Here is an 18,587-nt window from a genome sequence, read left to right on the forward strand (position 1 = left end):
ATACCGACATGAAATGGAACAATATTTTATAATATATTAAAACCAAACAAACGCTTAATGCGAGAGTTATAGAAATTAACGACAATTACGTAATATCAAAGTCTCTTCTACGGCAACGTTTCCCTCAGCAACGTTGCCAGAATCTTGACAAGTCCTTACAGAAGGATGAAAGCGCTAGATAAAAAACACTCCTTTTGTCTAATTTATTTTTCTCTTATATATATTATTCTGTGCATGAGAAAAATGCATTCATATATATATTATACAAGTCTAAATTGAAAACAACGTTCAAACCTATGATTGCGTTGGATACGTAGCATTTGGTGTCACGATATCTCAGTAGCACGAGTTCGAATCCCGGCGAGGGAAGAACAAAAAATTTGCGAAAGCAAATTTACAGATCTAACATTGTTGGGCTGATGTTTAGACGAGTTGTATATACAGAATGTACACAGCAATGTATCACTATCACTGCTGGTGATCCGATGGATAAATCTGTTGTAGAGTTGTCACTGGTTCAGAAGTACTTATATATATATATATATGTAAATTGCCTAAAAATGTAATTTAACACACTATTTAGTATGTAAATATTAAAATGTTAAAAGTATTTACAATGCGATAAAACATAAACGCAATATTTCGCTAGACAAACTAGCTTCATCGAGCGTGCATCTACCCAGGTGAAATCGGATGTTTTTATGTCTTCTGAAGGCAATGACTGGTGGTGAGGATCATGGTACAAAACCAACAAACTTCAACCACAAATTTCGTAATTAGATAATCTTGAACTTCATCCAAACTTTGAATTAATTACAAGGCAGCAAAATTCATGTACAATGAGCTGCAAAAGTTTCTTATCTGCATCGATAGATGCACGCTCGATGAAGCTAGTTTGTTTAGCGAAATATTGCGTTTATTTCTTATCTCATTGTAAATATTTTTAACATTTTAATATTTACATACTAAATAGTGTGTTAAAATTACATTGTTAGGCAATTTATAATTTCATTTGTGTAATTGTATTAATCTTTGTACTAATTAATCCACACTCAAATAGATTTGTATGTTATGTGTTGCTATTTATAGGCACTTATATATATATACACGCATCAACTAGAAACACTTTTCGTTATGAAAAAATGGACTTACGGTTGGGACATTCTCCAAAAGAATCAATAGAAAAGCAATCGTGACAATGAAGTTCATTTTTGTTGTCATTCACAAGGCTGTAAAGAGGGGCGAAACTACTTATCTGTCTGTCGGTCTCTATTTATACGTCCGTTACTCAATCTACCTTTTATATGTAACGATCCTCTATTAAGTGTCAATATTCAGTGGGAATATTTTTCATCGAGTATTGTTTCCAATATCTTTCGCTAAACTACAAATAATTTGACAACTTTGCTGGAGATTTGGGGAATTTTATCTTTACCATTTTAAACCCTACTCATTTGAAAGCGTTTAATCGAATGATTAAAGACTTTATAGGATTGCTTACTATTCTATGCAATAATTTTTATTTGACAATTTTGGAAGGTTGCAGGTGAATTCGGCCTATTGAAGCATGATGTCAATTTGTGAAAGCTTCTAATATAATTTAAGAAAGGGAGATGTGGTATGATTGCCAATGAGACAAATCTCTATTATAGACCAAAGGCCGTGGAAGTATTTTTCAGAAAATCTTTAATGGCTAGTGATATTGTTGTTTTTTTTTTTCTTTTTTTCTGCGTTTGGTTAATATTACCCTCTGGTACGACATCATTTAGCGGGACGTAGTGATCTTGACTATTTGTTTTCTGTTATGAATTCATTAGTCCAAATGATTTCCTATTAGTCTACATGTAAAGTTTATCTTTCTATACGGATTTTTTTTAAAGAAATTGTTTTTATAAATATGTCACTTTTTGTATGTCAGTAACTTATGAAGGATTTTTATAAAACGGCTTCTTATATAGATTACTTATAATATCTTTCATTGATCAGATGAAATGTATTACTGATTCCCCGCTTGTGTGTACCATTGTACCACTTTTGATGGGAAGTGATAAACATATAAAATGAGTCAACATGTTCAGATGTTCAGTAAAATGTCCCGAGTGTTCTTGTGTATTAACAGGCACACCTCATACACGATGGAATAAAGAAGACATGATACGACCTTTGTTATAATTCTTTAAACCTTCCCTTTTCATTCATTGATGTAAAAGAAAAATAAAACATTTTCAAAATGCATATTTCTTACAAAATACTCTCTTTTTGATTATTGAATTAAAGTACAAAAGACGGAGGATGCATTTGTGTTTAAAACTTGTTGTGAATGGTATATAAGCTTTCTAACCATATGCAAGGTGGAGATTTGTACCCATGTATAACCATTTCATGTGTTGTGCCTGCACTAAGTAACACTATCTAAACCATGTGTTCTCCGTTGGTGTTTGTCTTTCCTTCATCGTCTGCATTTTTGTCGGAGGGGTCGGGTTGTGGTGGTTGGTTTGCTCTTTTGAAGTGTTTTTTGTTGTTGTTATTCCTGTTATCATGTTTGTCTTTTAACCATAACGTATGATTGCATGTGTGTAAAGAGCAGAAATCTACAAAAAGTGTAATACTTGTAATTTGACAATGGTATGTCAAATAAATTCAAAATTAGTCACACACATACCAACGTTAGACATTCAGCTTATAGAGATAATGTCCCTGCTACTCAGACTTTATAAAACGTCACCAGTGTCTGAGCAGAAAGTTGATGAACAAGGGTTATGTCAAAGAATGTCTCGTCCTTTTTCAAAAAAGTTCATCGGAAGATACCAAGACCTTGTTGGTAAATATTCCGTATCAATTTCACAAATAATATATGATGGTCTTGAAGTAAAGATTCTAGCTACTGACATAGTTTATCATCTTAATTACGTGTTATGGTGTTCTTTTATTTGTCTTTATAAATTATTACCTTTACTGTTTAGTCCATTTTTGGTAATATCCCTTTGGTGTGGCTCGGTACTTATACATCCCGTCATTGTGTTATTGTGCTATGGTAAATATTTGTATTCTTGTCTTTCATTTTTGCTTATGTGCTTTGTCTATATGCCAATTGGTTTTTCTATTTTGACATATTTCTTTGTTTTATGGTGATTAAGATTATAACACAATGTTGACTGCTGTACCCCTTTTTTGACATTTTTACCTATTAAATCTGTTTGTTTTGTTCAGACATTGTTGTCAATATAATGGAATTTTATGCGACTGTCATACAAGTAAGATGTTTAGCTAGCTATTGAACCAGGTTCAATCCACCATTTTCTACATAAGGAAGTGGTGTACCTAGTCAGGAATATGACAGTTGTTTTCCCATTCGTTTGATGTGTTTGAGTTTTTGATGTTGACATTTGATAAAGGACTTTCCGTTTTGAATTTTCCTTGGAGTTCGGTATTTTTGTTATGTTACTTTTAAATATTCTAATAATCTATAATTCATTCTCATAAATTGAAAAGAAAATAATGAAAGTCTGGAATTATCTATTGTAGACGAACCAAAGATGGAAGGGAGAACATAACGTTAATTAATTTTATTTATTTTTTGTAGATCAAACAATACAAGAACCCAGAGAGCAGTCAAGGCCAGGTATAGTTTTTTAACATGTTTTCCCGCTTTGTTTTAAGTTTGTGCCGTTGTTTCTGTGCGCATATCAAGTCCATGTCATATCAATAATTTTTATTATACTTTCATTTTTACTTCACCTGAGCCAAAGGCCCAGTGCGAGCTGATGTTATCAAACTGTCGTCTGTTGTCGTCCATCGTTAGTAAATTCTTACAAAAATGTTCTCCTCTGAAATAACTTGGCAGCAAGTTGGAACTAAAATTTTCCACATTCATCATTTAAGTATCTAGTCCAACGAGTATGTCCGATGATCCTGTCTAAAAACTAATATGGCTGACATTTCTTAAAATAAAACATAGTGGAAAATGTAAGTATTGTCTTTTATCCGTGAAAATAAGTTATAAAAAAGAAAATCTAATGGGGACAAAAATGTTCAGAATGTCAAAATGTACTATATGTCTTACGACTTCTCATTACAGCTGTTGCCCTTCAATTACGATGTTTACCAATGTATTTATTTTTAATTTTGCCAATTGTTTTGAAAAGTGTAATGGATATAGAGGAACTTGAATTTTAAAAATTATCAACCAGACAAGATATATACAAAAATCAATGGCCGAATTAATCGGTGGACTCCTTTTCGCGGTTATTGGCCTATGCAGTATGGGTTTTACCCATTGTTGAAGGCCGTACGGTGACCTAAAGTTGTTAATTAATGTATCAATTGGTCTCTTGTGAAAAGTTGTCTCATTGGCAATCATACCACATCTTCTTATTTTTATGTTAAATCACGATTTTAATCTTTTTGGTTTTTTCACTTTATTTTGTAAACTATAATAGATCCAGAGAAAGGTTTCCACGAAACGCTGTGTCTCTCCTGCGATTGCTGCTGTCAGTGTAAACGTATTTTTTTTTTCAAATGCTACTACTACATCTTGAGAAAAAAAAATTTCCAAGTTTTTTAAATTCCATAAAGGTTTTAAAGATTGAAAAAAGTTCTCGATTTCTAAAAAAAAAAAAGAATTGCCAGACTGTGTAATTGTGAACTGCAAAAATGTTCCATTCATCAGGAAAGTACTTAAACATGAAAACAAACAAATCAAAATATTGCTTCAGAGTTTGTCTCTCATTCTTGTAAAAGTCTAAAGCTGTCAACGTTTCATAAAATTCTATGAAGGTTTCTTATAAAAAAATAGTTATATTTGCAAGTACCTTAACCCCAGATTATCTCTAAATGTTAACAGAAAAGAGCTAAGTGAAATACATTAAAATGAGAAAAATATATTTTCAAAATGTCTAGGACCGTTTACCGTCAGTTATAGTTACCGTTTTCTTGTATTGTTTGGATTAAAGAACGCAATGCGTCAATATGGCATACTACTATTATCATCATACAAATCCTTTTTATTTTGTGCCGGCCTCGTTTTTAAAATACATACCAATTTCGGAAAAAGTAATTTCATTCTTCTTTAGCCCATAAATCTTCCTTCGAAAGAGTGCAAAAAAATATTAATTTTAAAATCAAATGATATGTCTCTCTTCAATGCAGTCTTACTTGTTAATAACAGAGGTCATAAATGCAAGATCAGATCCGATTTTGCGAGAGAATGAAAAGATTCAGAATTTTTTAACAAAATGGCGATATTTTTGGTGCATTTGACACATTCTTCTTTCCACAAATAGAAGATTTTAATTATAAATAAATCATAATTCCTATTTCTACTAGTAGATATTGAAATTCCAATCTGTACTAGGGGGATTCTGAATCCTACTGAATTCCAATTGATACTGTAACATATATTTATATATATATGACAACTTTATGAAAGACATTCTCCATCGGATAACACGTGGTTATACAAGGCTAACACCATAATATATATATAATTCGTCTCAAATTTAGCCCAACAATGTTAGATCTTCAAATTTGCGTTAGCAAATTTTTGTTCTACCCCCTGCGGGATTCGAACCCTTGCTTCTGTGACATCATGGCAACACCGCCAGCACCGTGTCCAGCTCCCTAGACTACTCGACCACCTAGGCTACATAGACATATAGCTTTCAGTGGTCGATGTAATGACTTTCCTGGTCGGCTTCATATAGGGTTGTAACGATGTCAAAATATATAATAAAAATATAAAATATTAGAATTAATGAAGATTTAGACAAATATTTAATAATGTTTTTTTTTCAGATTGCTCTGATAGTTTTGATAATTGCCGCTCATTTACCCGCCTAGAAGTATGCTATACCTTGGAATATGCAAACACTCATTGTCGAAAAAGATGTGGACTATGTTGAGTAATAGCTGGATAGTTTAAATTGAAACCAATGTAATAAAACATTTAAATGAAACTTAATGAATTATGCTCTTAGATATTCCAACTTCTTGATGCATGGATGTAAAGTTTATCCTTCCGTATATTTTTGAGCAATCTTAAAAAGTGTTTTAGATAATTTGAGAAACCAGTATAGTAAATTTTTAAACCAAATAAATTAAAAACAATAATTATGAATGCACCAAAAATTTGTGTAACATCAAAAGAAGGGTATCAAGTAACAAATATTAAGGGGTTTTGAAAGAAGTTTCTAAAAATCATTAGACTTTAAGGGCAAACTTGTTCAGAAGAAACAACAATATTTTAAAGAAAGTACGTGGATTCATTGAATGTACGTTGATAAGAAAAACTTGTGTTTTGGTGAATATTTAATCTTGTGGTTTTCCTTACTTTACTTTACTTTACTTTAGATAATGTGTACTTGGGTGAACATTAAAAAATCGTTGTTTTCCTATTCCAACGAAATCCACGAAAACAAGTATCACACGAAATAAATGAATCCAGAGTAAACATTATCAAAAGTTCATTCTATTACAGAAAAAACTCATCAGATACCAAGCTTATAATTTGGTTCGTCAGACGTGCTTTCTTCTACATAAGACTCATCAGTGGCGCTGGTAACAACACAGTAGGAAGGCCAAATAAAATACGAATATGAAGCACTTTCAATATAGACCCAAAAAAAAGATTTAAAAAGTAATAGTGTAGTAAGAAAAAGGGGAATTTTATGAACAATTGATAAGGAAAAAAAAAAATTCTTCATAAAACAAATGAAAGTCTGTCCACCTCACCTGTTGATTACAGGTCACAAGGAAGCTATTAAACCAAGAGTTCCAAATGGTGAAGTTGAAATCATCCCTTCGTAAATTTTACGGACGCCATCACGAGTTGGTTGACCGTTATGGAATAACCGTTTCATAGATGATATCGGATATGTTCCTTATGTCGTAACTACAATACCCTTCCCTTTTCACGAATGTGACTTACCGAATTAGACTATTTACCGGATTTGTAATAACATAAGCAACACGACGGGTGCCACATGTGGAGCAGGATCTGCTTACCCTTCCGGAGCACCTGAGATCACCCCCAGTTTTTGGTGGGGTTCGTGTTGATTAGTCTTTAGTTTTCTATGTTGTGTCATCCGTACTATTATTTGTCTGTTTGTCTTTTTATTTTTGGCCATGGCGTTGTCAGTTTGTTTTCAATCTATGAGTTTGACTGTCCCTCTGGTATCTTTCGTCCCTCCTTCATTACAAAGGTTTAAATGAACTTTAATAAAGTAACCTTTGTTCAAAAAAGCGTAAACAACGGTGTTAAAAGATCATTTATCCTTCACAGATTCCAAAAGCAAATAATTTGTAGTTCTTTTATTTGAAATCAAGTAGACTATCAGTTTCAAATATTCACTTTGGGTATCAACTGGTATATGTAACTTTTCACTGATTAAAAAAATATGTTTCCTATGTATTTCCCGTTGAAATAATGTAGATAATTGGATATGTTCGGTCCACAAAATGCCACTTCCGGTGTCATATGATAGCTAACATCTTTTCACTGATTATTAAATCGATGATTTCTTATCACTTTTACATTAAATTAAAATTTAATTCAAATAGTGTCAATTCCGGTTGACCTCTTTTATGGTCATATGCCTTCCAACCTAATGCAAAAGATCTATTGGTGTTATCATGGACCAGTATGGAAAAATAGCAAAGGTCAAAATCTAGAACGTTAAATTGACCTTTACCTTGACCTCAATTTCAAGGTCATAGGTGATGGATATTTAATCAAATGACCAAAGGTCTTTCACATGTATGGTTGAGGAGTTATTTTGATTTCAAATATATAGGAGGAGAAAACTTCTAACAAAGGTCATCGAAACAAGTCAACTCTATGCATCAAAGTTGTACCATGGTGTAACCAATTGTCTGGCAAAAGCCCTTTGTTATTAACTATTACAGTTTCTGTGGAATAAAGAGAGTAAGTTAAGTTCAAAAATAAGAACATGACCTTTGATCTTTGAATTTGATCTCATGTTCCTTCAAATGGACCAATGACTACATGAAGACTTTAGGTCTATATGACTTATGGTATACGATTTAATTCAACACATTACTTATGTTTAATTTGAAAAGGAAAATAACTCCCATAAGATGTCATTGGATCACTTCAATCAAACTTGACCAAAGCATTCTTAAGATTAAACAAACAATTTGGAACAAAAAAATGTCGATATCCTTTACGATCACTGCAAGGTCAATGGTGAAACCGTAACCTGTGTACGATATCATGGGCCAAAAATCATTTCAAATCTTTCCTTTAACAATCCAAACTTTTCTGATTGGGTTCCATCAATATATCCTCAAGAACTAGGAATTACAGAAACAACAGACACGGCTTCCTCCGCCTCATTTTAGGCTTAAACATCGAATTTAACAGAAGCGGTCATCTCAGTACGAAACGATTTTAATTTTGAAATTATCAATTTCCCCCACTTTAGCAGCAATATACCAACTTCACCTGCATATGCGATATAAATTTCCCAACTCATTCGGTATTCAAGAGCTTGAAGATGCTACTAACTTTATAAAACGTCACCAGTGTCTGAGCAGAAAGTTGATGAACCAGGGTTATGTCTCGTCCTTTTTCTGAGAAAGTTAATCGAAAGATACCAAGACCTTGTTGGTAAATATTCTGTATCAACTTCACAATTAATACATGACGGTCTTGAAGTATAAATTCTAGGTACTGACGTTGTTTGTCATCTTAATTACGATTTTTACCTATTATCTCTGTTGTTTTGTTCAAACATTGTTGTCAATATGATGGAATTTTATGCGACTTTCAGACCGGTGAGAGGTTTAGCTAGCTATAAATCCAGGTTAAATCCACAATTTTCTATATTTCGTTTAGAATTTTCATGTTAGTTCAGTATTTTTGATATTTTACTTTTTTTTCAATACGTCTTGAAACAAAAATACATCTCAGACGGCATAGGAAAACAAAAATAATCAGAATAAAACCAAAAAGCCTGTCCACGAATAGTGCAAAGACCTAATGATTGTAAGGTTTGTAGTTAATATTGATGCGCAAAGATCAGAAACACAGTATATGCAGTATTTGGCTACAGCTTTATAACAAACTACACAATTATAAACACATATAACTAGATATTACAGTTAAGATATATATATATATATATATAGTAGATAGATAATTAAATGAACGTAGTCACCTTTCATATTGGCAAACTACAAAAAGATAACTAGGTAACTAACTAGATAACTAAATATTTACAATAAATGAAGCATCCAATAAAATGAATCCTGGGATACAGAGATTCATAAATTTTTGTGTGGTGGGTCCTTGGATACAGAGACCCACAATGGCAAATGTTTCGGATGCTAAATGAAATATGACGCAAAATAACACATATTCAAAAGAATCGCAGCGAAATGTGCCCATTACTAAATACAGTACAAAATGTTCATATAAACGGGCGTATGCAAGCATTGTTCTTTGTGATACGAATGAAATATACAGATTACTAAAGGAGAAGGTCCGGTAAGGGCTAATTTTGGCCTAAAATTTCAGGTACATCTGATAAAAGATTTTTTATATTTTTAAAACGCTTATGTGTCTACTTCAGTTGATTCAATTAGTTTATGTGAAAGATTTGAACTGATTTGGTCATTAATGACGCTCCAATTCAAGCTTAGATATGAAAAATTCATCAAATATGTCCTAAAATGTCACTTTTCAGTTGGTTTTTGTCAAAAATGAAAGTGGCCGCATTCGTGTTCAGTCTCAACCTTTATATATAATATGTATTATCATCAAATACAACATACATTTAGATATTAAGACGATGTTGTGAAGAAATAGTGGTGGTTTTTTTAAATCACTAAAATATATCCGTCTGCTTCCGTCGAATGTAGGTATTGAAACGATCGCATGCGCAGTCATACTGCGCGTGATCAATCAGATAACCCACATTAGACAAAAAGTGGAACGGCCAATGACACAAATAGCTTACACTAATAACCGAATTTATGCTGAATCATAAATTCTTTTAAGCAAAGTTATCGTAGCAAAAACAAAGACAGGTACACTAATTATAAATATCAACATCTTTAAAATACAGACGATGTCTAGTACAAACACATCCAATATGGACGTTAGAAACAAAAGATCTAACTTCCTTAGGCAAAGTTGACCTTCTATGGAATTTGCTTTTTTTAAGGTCCCCTTTTCGTCATATAGTTCTCAAATATCAAGTACACAAACATTCTAAACATTCAAATTTGTTTCTTACTAATGCCAGAAGAAGAGCAGGATCTGTTAACCCTTCGGGAGCACCTGCAATCATTCCCAGTTTTTGTTGAAGGTCATGATGCTCAGTCTTTCGTTTTCTATGTTATAGTTTTGGTCGTTTTTCGGCTTTTTCGCCATAGCATTGTCAGTTCCTTTTTGCCTTGTGAGTTAGGTTATCTCTTTGGTATCGTTTTTCTCTCTTTTAAAGCGTTCCTATTGATGGGACATCAAGAAAAGCGCATCGGACGCAGCAATTTATAAGTGTTTTTCTTACATTTACTAGCACTTGGTATATATCTTTGCTGGTTAACTTTATGCCTGGATACTGACACGATTTATAACATATCCTTTCTGAAATTCTCCATTCATTAATTTGGAAATTATCAAGACATTAAGGTTCTAACTCCATCAGGCAAAGTTGACCATACTCGGATTGACTATTTTTTGTATGTCCCCTTTTTGGTCATAAAGCTCCGCACCACGTTTTTAAAATCTTATACTTGGTTTTCATGATAAAGATAAATCGGCATACAGTAAGATATGGACTAGAAACAATGGAATGATTGGATTCTTTATATCAAATTGAAAGATGGAGTGCTTAACTATTAAACTTGACATTTATAGTATTCTAAAATGTTTTCAATTTGCTATCAGAGTAGTTTGATACAGGTTCTATGCATTTCATGTCAGAAAACATGTACATAGGGCAGGCTGATAATAATTGAGTTTTGTTTTGAAATTCTTTAAACATTGCAAATGAGGTCTGGGTATTATATGTACTGTTAAAGCAAAGTTAGAGTATATTCAGTGTTTTCGTTTAGGCTATAATTTTGAAAAAAATAAGTATTAATCAAATAAAAAGTGTTTTTCTAGCTTTTTCTTTTAAATAAATGTAAGTATATGTTGGACTTTGTAAATATAGCTAATTCACAAACCACGCATCTTTTAGGAATTCACAGATATTTTGATTTGTTTACCTACTGGTTCAAAGATATGATCTCTATGTTTATCTCATTGAAACACAAGCTAAAGGAGGGGTAGTACATAATTGTAGTATAAGTGTATACTCTTAGACGTTCGAGGCATATAAATGTTGAAAAAATGCATCACAACCCTTTGGAAAAAATAGTAGTGAATGTGAATCTTCCATTCTAGGATTTATTTTTATGAAACTTCATTGAAAAAGTGACACAGTTTTTGCCGGAAAAGGAATTCCTACGGGAATTACATTGTCTATATTTACAAAACTGCAACCTATTTGAGTTATAATCTTTAAAGGATGATTATTGTTATAGAATCTAAGTTTTTATATATTATCTTGAACACTTTAATAGGAAGAAACTGTTAAGAGCAAAATGATTAGCAATACAAGATTTATAAAAATTGCGATATGACAAAAATCGTTTGATGGATCCCTCTCCGAGTTATTGCTATTCTCAGACGATTTTGACTGTTTTTCTATTTTTTACCCATAATCTAAATAAATCTATAATCGATAGGTAGAATGATATTAAAGTTACAAATTATTCTGCACCAGATGCGTATTTCGACAATAAATGTCTCTTCAGTGATGCTCGTGGCCAAAATATTACAAAATCCAAAAATTATTTAAGAAATAAAGAGCTTATAAACTAAAAAGGCCAAAAAGTATAGCCAAAGCCGGGCAAGGAATCAGAGCTTTGCACGATTTTTCAACAAAAAAAAACGAGCAGCAAAACAAGACGAGCAAAAATGTTAAATGGCAGATACCATTGAACTATTCCTACATGTATTGGGAGAATTGCCAATAAGTGACTTTTTTTTCTTATTTTCACACTGCCTATTAGGTCGAAAATTCAAATAACGGTAGTAGCTGCAAACAGTAATAAAAATGCCAAAATAACAGAAACAATTAGAGGATTTCTTATAGAAGTTATTGCCCCTAAAGGACGATTTTTGAGCTGAAATCATAACGTGGTATCTTGGTGTTAACATTCCTGCATATATTCTTTAAATTGTTGATGGATATACAGATAGATTTTGATCCACAAGTTTTCCATCAATACACATAATCTTGTTGCATTGTATCAATTTATATATTTGGCAAAAATGCCAGGTGAACGAATTTTGATCCTTGGAGACTCTTGTTCTCTTCTGTTTTTTTTTTTTTGGTTCTCTTATGAAAATTCGTATAACAATTTTAGTATTGTTTTTTTCGTTTGTTTAGATTTTTCAAAACCTAGGTAATACGCGTTATTTTCCCCTTTTTTTTTTACCCACTCTTGTTTTGATCTAATTTGTGCTCCTTTAATTTTGTATTCATATTGGTTTTCTAGCTCTTTTTCTAATATGGATGTTTTTCCTTTTATAACATCATTTTTCCTCATTGTTTGATTATTTCATATAATGTTTTAAGTTGTGATTATAAATCACGTGTGACATTTTTACTTTTGCTTCAATTTTGCTATACTTTTTTATTTCTAATTTGAGGAGTCCAACAAAAGTCTTGAATCTATTTAATTAGTTTCTATCTTTTTACAATTTTTTTGTTTTATTTCACTTATAATGCTCTCACACTCTTGCTCGTCAAAAACCGTTATCAATTTTCCATTATCCCGGGCCTCTAGTTTTAGTTGCGACATATTGTAATTATATGGAAACTGCTTGATGGTCGGTGTTTTTTATAAGAATAGGTCTAATGTCAAACGACTTAATGTTTAAAACGAAATATTTTTTGATAAAAAAAAACATGTCAATTCGATTAGGCTGGACTGGATTTTTCATCTCGCTGTCTATTGTATCTTTTGAGATTTTAAGTGTCTTCAGATATCTATTAAGTCGTTTGATATTATGAAATATTTTAGGCTTTTGACTGGTTTGCTTACTTTTTTATGAATATTAAATTTTTTTAGGGTATCATGCATGTCTCCTCCTAAACATAACATACCTACAGCGTTTTTGTTTATGAAATCAAAGACAATACTAAAATTGTATGTTAATAAAGGTGAAATAGTAGCCGATCAAGATGAAATATTAAAACTTGAAAGAGATTTTCATGCTAATTTGTATTCGACACTAAACAAAAACCGGATATCGATGTTCGAAAGTACATTACCGAAACAAAACTCAATTGTAAATTATCAGAACAGGAAAGTTAATCTTGTGATGCATACGTAACGTTAGAAGATTTAACTATTGCTGTTAATAATTTAAAACGTAACAAAAGACTAGGAAAGGACGAGATAATCATTAACTTTTATTAAAAGATATGGAACCTCTGCTTGTAACCATTTTAATTGTAGCTTTGAAAAGAAAATGCCATGTATGCAACGACAAAGTTCAATGAATCTTATTTATAAGAAAAAAAATCCATTGGAACTTGTCAATATCCGACCAATATCATTATCAAATAATGATTATAAAATACAAGACGTAATGGATTATTCAGATAAGTTTAATATAGAAGGTGCTACTTTAGTTATAGATTTCGAAAGCTTTCGACACATAAGAATGGAATTTGATGTATCATACCTTAGAATATTTTGGTTTAAATAAACCCTTTGTTAAATTGATAAGAACAACCCTTAAGGGTAACTCGCAGGGATGCCCGTGCTCTTCTCTGATCAGTTGACAAAACAAAAATATAAAGGGCATAACATTTTTATTGATAGCAAAAGATATAGTTTGAAAATTTTGCAAATCGCTGATGATGTAACTGTTTTCCAAAAATCGAAAGAAGAAATCCGAACAGTATATTATAAAATAATCGAAATTGTTGGTTCTTTTTCCGGACTACAACTAAACAAAAATAAAACAGAGGGAATTTGGATGGGTAAACTCAAACATTGTAGAGATGAAGTAAATAAAAATAAATTTCTCGAATAAACACGTAAAAAGTGCTACTATATTTTGGCATTAATAAAAAAAGATTGTGAAAACTTTAATTGGGATACTAGATATGAAAAGAGCAAATATCCATTAAAATCATGGAAAAAAGGAACGTAAAAGTACTAGGTAAAATTCTTATGTTTAAAATCCTCTTTATACTACAATTAACTTTTTAGCGAACGTTTCAGTTTAAAGTAACTCCAATTTACTTGAACTAGTAAGAGCCATCTTTACTTTTATATTGAACAGTAAAAAAGATAAAGCTAAAAGATATAGATTGGTAGCAGATTATAACCAAGGAGGGCTAAATATGACCGACATAAAAGCTATTTCTCCTCTCTTAATATAAGGTGGGCCTATAGATTGCTACACGCAAAACCAGATAAGTTGACACAGATCCCAAAGCTATTCCGAACTAAATTAGAACATTTCCTGATTTTCAAAATGAACTTAAACAACCAAACCTTAAAACTTGATATAACTAAGGCTATTCCAAAATTTTTACGTGCATATAATAAGAAATTGGATTTTATTTCATGAAACAAAAATTCATAATTGAAAAACTTTGTCGAAATAATAAAGCACATAATTTGGAGTAACAAAGTTATTAAATTTCAAAACGAGTCGTTAGTTATGCATATTTGGATACAAAGTGAATTCATCTATTTAAATGATATTATAGACGACAATGGAAAAATTGGCCATGAAAAAAATATTTGAAAAACAGCGAGACACCACCAATAATATTGAATATCAGAAATTTCGATAGCCAAAAAAGACCAACCTCGTGGTTAAAAGTTTTAGGTACGAAAGAATCCATCAAATCAAATGTAAAATTTAAAAAATCAGTTATAAACATCAACCAAGAAAAAATTGAAATTGAAAATGTAAGGAAAAAAAAGATGGATTAATCCACCATTTTCTACATTAGGAATTGCCTGTACCAAGTCAGGAATATGACAGTTGTTTTCCATTTGTTTGATGTGTTTGAACTTTTGATTTTGCAATTTGATAAGGGACTTTCCGTTTTGAATTTTCCTTGGAGTTCGGTATTTTTGTTATGTTACTTTTTATATATCAATACCTCGTTCAAAACAAAATTTCTCCAAACATTGGTATGAATAAATGGTAAAAAAAATTTAAGAAATGAATAACAGTTTTTACCGAAAATATATGTTGAAATTGATACACCATCATTTAGAAATGAATAAATTTAAAATATTTAAATGGAAATTGATAAGTTTCATTTTACCAACTAGAAAATATCTCTACAAATTATTAAAAGCACATGGACTTGAGTGTGTGAGTAAAGGAAGTGGATGTTTTGTCCTTAGCTCAGGAATCTCTAGTCCAGTGTCAAAAGTTCGAACATGAATAGAACATGTCTCTGGACTTTGCGTGTCTACTAGGGCAAGCTGCTACGAAAGGGCTATCCGGATCAGCTTGTTACGCTTCTTTAGTATTTGTATCGACTCTTCGAGAAGTTTCGTTGCTCTGGCGGGCATTTTGCTTTCAGTGAACTCAACGGCTCTTCAATATTGCCTATTATGTCCAAACTTAATTCAAATTGTATCTGGTTACCCTTGAAATTGAATGTGGTTTCAACTTTCTTCACCTTCCTAGCCAGACTGTGAGTTTCTCTCAAGACCAGCCAATTTGCCGTCAATGTAAGTCTTGAACAAAGATGACAAATCTGCATTCGTTACTTCTTCGCTTGAATTTATGTCCGGTTCAGCTGACTCCTTACTGATTAGTTCACTATCAGACAGATCTATTCCTATGCACAAAATACGTTTAACTCTAGATGGTCTCCGCCCTTGTCGATAACTTTTCTCGTGCACGCACCACACTAAATACTAACGGGACTTCTTACTCTATTGTTATTACAATTAGCCGCTTTTTATAATTAAAAATTCATACGCCTACCGTAGATAAATATATTCCAAATAACTTCTTACTAACCAGTTGAGGATTGTTCAAAGTATATGAAAGAGCCATCTTACCCTAACAACTTGATTGGTTTTTTTAAGGTTCACCGTGTGACCCAAACTTAATATACTATCCGATATGTAACAATGTAGTGCTAATTATAAGAATGTGCCATTGTATTCATTGCAACATATATTCCTTTGATAAAAATGGTAGCTTTTGTTTGTTAATTCAACAGAACAAACTACAAAGGAGTATAATTAGAAATACAGAAAGAAGGATGTATGAGAAGAGCCATGATATCATGACAATATGTACTAAAGCTACATAATATATTTGATATCTCAAATCCTTTATTTAACCGGGTAGATTTATTACCAAATGTATGGAAAAATGCTATCAAGATACTTAAGTGCATGATTGTCACTTTGATGTCATACACATCTAAAAATTGACGCACTTCTAACTAACATCTACGTTCAAGACATCATGTTACAGAATTTCTTTTTCAGTATGGCTGTTGTAAGTATTTACGTATAATTGACAAGACCTTAAAAAATCTGCTTTTTAAGGCGATTATTGAGTTTTCCATCAAATGACAATAGTTTTAAACCCTAATGCAGATATGTTAGACAAAAAATATATAGATATTGATATCTAGTGAACACTTGAATTATATCATTGTTTTAGACTCGTGAATTAATCCGTTTTAATTTTCGAAAGAAAGGGCCCAAACAGTTGCCTTAGAATAACATTTTCATTTATTAAAGAATTGCAACTATGTCATTTCCCATCTACAAACTATTGTTTCTATTAACTTTACTTTTTTCCGTTAAATGGTTGCCATGACGAATATCAATAGCTTCAAAATTATGATACATTGTTAGATAATTATATGCTCTTAATCCTTTAATGAAGAAAATATAATTTTCATAAAAATTTTGCAACTTACATTAGGCATTACGGGACTATAAGGATAACTACAGAATTATTGTAATAAATTACCATTTTAAGAAATGTATAATTTTTTTGTATCCCTTTGTACGCATAGTTTGATAAAAATGACTACAAATTCGTATAGAAATATAGCTAATTCTATTTTATCCTCTTACATAAAGTTAATCTTTCTTAATTGTTTACATAAGAATTATCTATGCAAAATCTCCTACAACAATCTCTCACCATTTTTTTAAACGGATAACTTACATGGCCGCCATGGGCCGACAATCTTTTATTCTGATTGGTTACTTTTCAGAAATTTTACTAAAACAACAAGGCTACTTTTTGAAGCTTCACAGGATTAAGTATTAGTAGACCTTGTACAATGATGTTCAATATTAGTTCAATTAACACTTGTCTGGAGATCACATTTTCGTCTTTTTTGCTGAACTTGCATTTACAGTGTGAAATTAACTTGTCATTTATGTCAAGTACCCGTTTGTACCAGGAATCAGTTTTCTGAAGTGTGCCTACTTCAAACAAAGGCATATATGATAGAACGTTCGGAAATGTTTTTTTGTTATTAATTCCTTTTTCTAAAATTAGGCGAAGGACAACAAGAAACTCCTCTTCTCTAAATACGTTTAAAATAGTTAGATTAGACCGTTGGCTTCCCAGTTTGAATTGTTTTATACTAGTCATTTTGGGACCCTTTATAGCTTGTTGTTCGGTGCGAGCCAATGCTCCGTTTTGAAGGCTGTACTTTGACCTATAATGGTTTGATTTTTACACATTGTTACTTGGATGGAGAGTTGTTTCATTGGCACTCATACCACATCTTCTTATTTCTATGGAAGGGATGATGAAATATGATGAGCATGCATGACAAATTCATGATAAAAATAAGATGCATATACAATATATGTACATTGTCGGAAAATAATTTATTTGTATGAGCTTTAAAACAGGACGAAAAGCTAGGCTTGCCAAAATTTTCTCCTGTTTTGTAGCGAGTTCAAATAATTTTAATATTTTCGACAATGTACATATATTGTTTTTAATCCTCTAATTTACACCAGGCACTGTAAGATTTAGTTGTTTAAGGATGTTCGTTCCTCTTGTTTTTGAATGTTTGCTAGATATTCTGAATCCTCTGTTTTTATCCATGTAGTGCCATCAAAAAATGTTCCCCGCTAACCCCTGCTTTTCTTTTCATAATTTTATTAAATATAGTTTAAAAGGCCATACTTGAAAATGCTATAAAATCCTTTTTATTATTTCATAATTTTTGAAAGAAAAAGGGTGCCAATGTTAAATGAATGAAAAGTCTGGAGAGAATTATTATAAAAAGTGGTAAATTTCGAAAATGCTAATATTGTCACCTATGGCAGAATAAATACTACCGTTTTCCCTTTACTTGACTTTTTACACATTCTTTGTAATAAAAAAAAAACACAAAACGTTTGTCGTTTTAAAAGGAAACAGAATACATTATCTAATTTGTCAGATTGTTGGATATTGGTACTCTGAAAATTTAGAATGTGACAGAAGACGTCATTACATTTATCCAAACGTGGGAGCTTGATTTCCCTCAAAG

General features: G+C 31.6%; 2 protein-coding genes across 11 annotated transcripts in view; both read left to right on the plus strand.

The window, feature by feature from the left end:
* The window catches only part of LOC127730301 (endoprotease aex-5-like), a 57,485-nt gene extending 51,531 nt beyond the window's left edge, over window positions 1–5,954 (plus strand). For all 3 annotated transcript variants that reach the window (XM_052238633.1, XM_052238631.1, XM_052238632.1), the window contains 2 exons: window positions 3,584–3,622; window positions 5,794–5,954. In XM_052238633.1, the coding sequence (XP_052094593.1) occupies window positions 3,584–3,622; window positions 5,794–5,900 (146 nt within the window). In that variant the 3' untranslated portion in view covers window positions 5,901–5,954. The remainder of the gene's footprint in view (window positions 1–3,583; window positions 3,623–5,793) is intronic.
* The window catches only part of LOC127730300 (furin-like protease kpc-1), a 131,142-nt gene that overhangs the window by 51,481 nt on the left and 61,074 nt on the right, over window positions 1–18,587 (plus strand). The gene's annotated exons all lie outside the window — the stretch shown is intronic.

Source organism: Mytilus californianus, unplaced genomic scaffold, assembly GCF_021869535.1.
Source record: "Mytilus californianus isolate M0D057914Y unplaced genomic scaffold, xbMytCali1.0.p SCAF_2, whole genome shotgun sequence".
NCBI classification, from domain to species: Eukaryota; Metazoa; Mollusca; class Bivalvia; order Mytilida; family Mytilidae; genus Mytilus; species Mytilus californianus.